Genomic DNA, 2468 nt, shown 5'->3' with positions numbered 1-2468 from the left:
AGATTTTTTCAATACAGGTCAACTGTTAACTCAACTGAATGCAACAAACATAAGCTTGATTCCTAAGTGTGAGAGACCTACATCAGTTAAACAGTTCAGACCCATTGCCTGCTGCAATGTACTTTACAAGGTTATCTCTAAACTTCTATGCAATAGGCTTGCACTGGTATTGCTTGATCTTATTCATGAAATTCAAGGGGCTTTTGTACAAGGTAGGTCCATTATTGAGAATGTTCTGATATGCCAGGATATAGTACATCAGTATTCTAGGAAAAATGTATCTCCCAGATGCTTATTCAAAGTTGATTTGCAAAAAGCCTATGATATCAGATGGGACTTTGTGGCACAATTGTTGGTTGGACTGAAGTTTCCTAACAAATTTATTGATCTCCTGATGGCTTGCATAACAACTACTTCATATACCTTGGTCTTGAATGGAAGTAACTTTGGGTATTTCAAGGGTAAGAGGGGACTCAGGTAGGGTGACCCAGTTTCTCCTCTTATCTTTACTATTTGTATGGATTATGTGGCAAGGCTCATTGCCTATGCCACTGCCAGATGGCCATTTCATTATCACCCACAGTGCAAAGGAATTAAGCTAACTCACCTCATGTTTGCTGATGATCTTCTGATGTTTTGCAAAGGAGATGCCCCCTCTATTCTCCTCCTTGTTAAAGCTTTCACTTCCTTTTCTAATGCATCAGGTCTGCAGATGAACAATGCAAAGTCAGAAATCTTTTTTAATGGTATGAATGTGGACTTGCAGACTGATATTCTATCAGTCACTGGATTTCAGGAAGGAAAAATGCCCTTTAGGGGTTCCAATTTAGCCAGGGAAAGTATCAAAGAAAGAGTGCAGCAGTCTTGTGGAGAAAATGGTGACAAGGATCAGAAGTATTGGTGCTAGAAAGTTATCCTATGCTGGTAGGGTTGTACTTATAAACTCAGTGCTTAACACTTTGTATAACTACTGGGCTGCAATGTTTGTCATTCCTAAAGTCGCTATTAAGAGAGTTGAGGCTACATGCGGAACTTCCCGGGGATAGTTCCACTGAATACCATAGAGTTCCTTTAGTGGGTTGGGACAGAGTAACCATGTCAAAATCTGCGAAGGACTTGGGATTAAAAAAGCCAAAGACTTGGAACATTGCTTCATTGGAAAACTGGTGAATTGGTTATATATGAAGGCTGACAGGCTCTGGATTAAATGGATAGATAGTGTTTATCTCAAAGGAACGAACTGGAATGATTATACACCTGCAAATGACTCTACTTGGACTTGGAAGACTATATGTAAGGTGAAGGAGCGGCTTAATAATGGATTCATTGATAATTGCTGGGCTCCTCATCAAAAAGGTTATACAATTGGCAATGGATATGAATGGCTTATGGGAACAACTCCTACTCAGCATTGGACAAAAATAGTTTGGAATGAATGGAATGTGCCCAATCATTCCTTCAATTCCTGGCTGATAATGCAGGGTGGACTGAATACTAAAGCTAAACTCTTTACTTATGGATGCTGTCAGGATGACTTGTGTGTCCTATGTGCTGAACAGTCTGAAACTATTGAGCATCTGTTCACTAAATGTAAGTTCAGTTGTCAAGTTCAGAAATATGTTGAAGATTGGATTGAACGTCCTTTCCCCACTGATAGTGAACTGCTGAATGTTTCTGGCAGCAGCATGAAATGGAAAGCTCTATCTATGGTGCTGTCTTGCTACAGGTACACAGTTTGGTTTAAACGTAATCATGCTCGAACTCAGTTCAGTGTTATGAGACCTGTGATAGTGGCAGAACGGATGAAGATGGTGGTCCAACAACAAATTCGCAGATTTACTGATCGTAGAGGTGGACAAACTGAGTTGGATGCAAGGACTTGGATTGGTTTCTGTTAATAGAAATGTTGTTTGTTTCTATTTGTAGAAAGCTTTTTGGTCCTTTTGTAATTGGATAAGTTTTTTGAAATATATATATATACACTCACATTTCACCAAAAAAAAAGGCACTCAGGCCGTCATATATACAATCGAAAAAGGAAATGTACAACAAACTGGGGGCTCGAGCCCCAAGCAAAGTCCAGAATGTCCAAAATGAAGGTCAAAATGTACAAATGTGCAAAATACAAACAAAAATAAAACTACTGCTGTCGCCCTCCAGCTCCGCAACCCTTGCCTCGAGAGCAGCAATCTCGGCGTCTCGAACGTCGAGCTCCCTCAACAAGCGAGCTATCTCCTCCCGAGACTGGGCCAACTCTCGCTCCAGCTCACGGTTCCCCTGTAAAACAACAAAATTGGCTCATGTCAATCATTTCAAGCAATTACAAGGGAAATCAAAATTCAAAAATGAAATAGGCACAAGGTTCATACCTGACGACCTCGACCGCCGACAAGTGCCTCGACGGAAGTAGCTCGCAGCCGGTTGGCCACCCTCCATAACGCCACGAACCGAGAAGGCGCAACCTGCAT

General features: G+C 41.2%; 1 protein-coding gene across 1 annotated transcript; it reads left to right on the top strand.

The window, feature by feature from the left end:
• The first annotated feature begins 1181 nt into the window (after nt 1-1181).
• On the top strand, nt 1182-1898 carry LOC141602171 (uncharacterized). The gene has a single exon (XM_074422477.1). The coding sequence runs from the start codon at nt 1182-1184 to the stop codon at nt 1896-1898; it is 717 nt and encodes a 238-aa protein (XP_074278578.1).
• The last annotated feature ends 570 nt before the right edge of the window (nt 1899-2468 follow it).

The sequence above is a fragment of the Silene latifolia genome, chromosome 9 (genome assembly GCF_048544455.1).
Source record: "Silene latifolia isolate original U9 population chromosome 9, ASM4854445v1, whole genome shotgun sequence".
Taxonomy (NCBI): domain Eukaryota; kingdom Viridiplantae; phylum Streptophyta; class Magnoliopsida; order Caryophyllales; family Caryophyllaceae; genus Silene; species Silene latifolia.
Note: the sequence above shows the minus strand (reverse complement) of the source record. Positions and strands in the feature narration are given on the sequence as shown.

Coding starts and splice junctions, on each gene's coding strand:
- LOC141602171 (XM_074422477.1), top strand. CDS start 1,182: ATGAAGGCTGACAGGCTCTGGATTAAATGGATAGATAGTGTTTATCTC.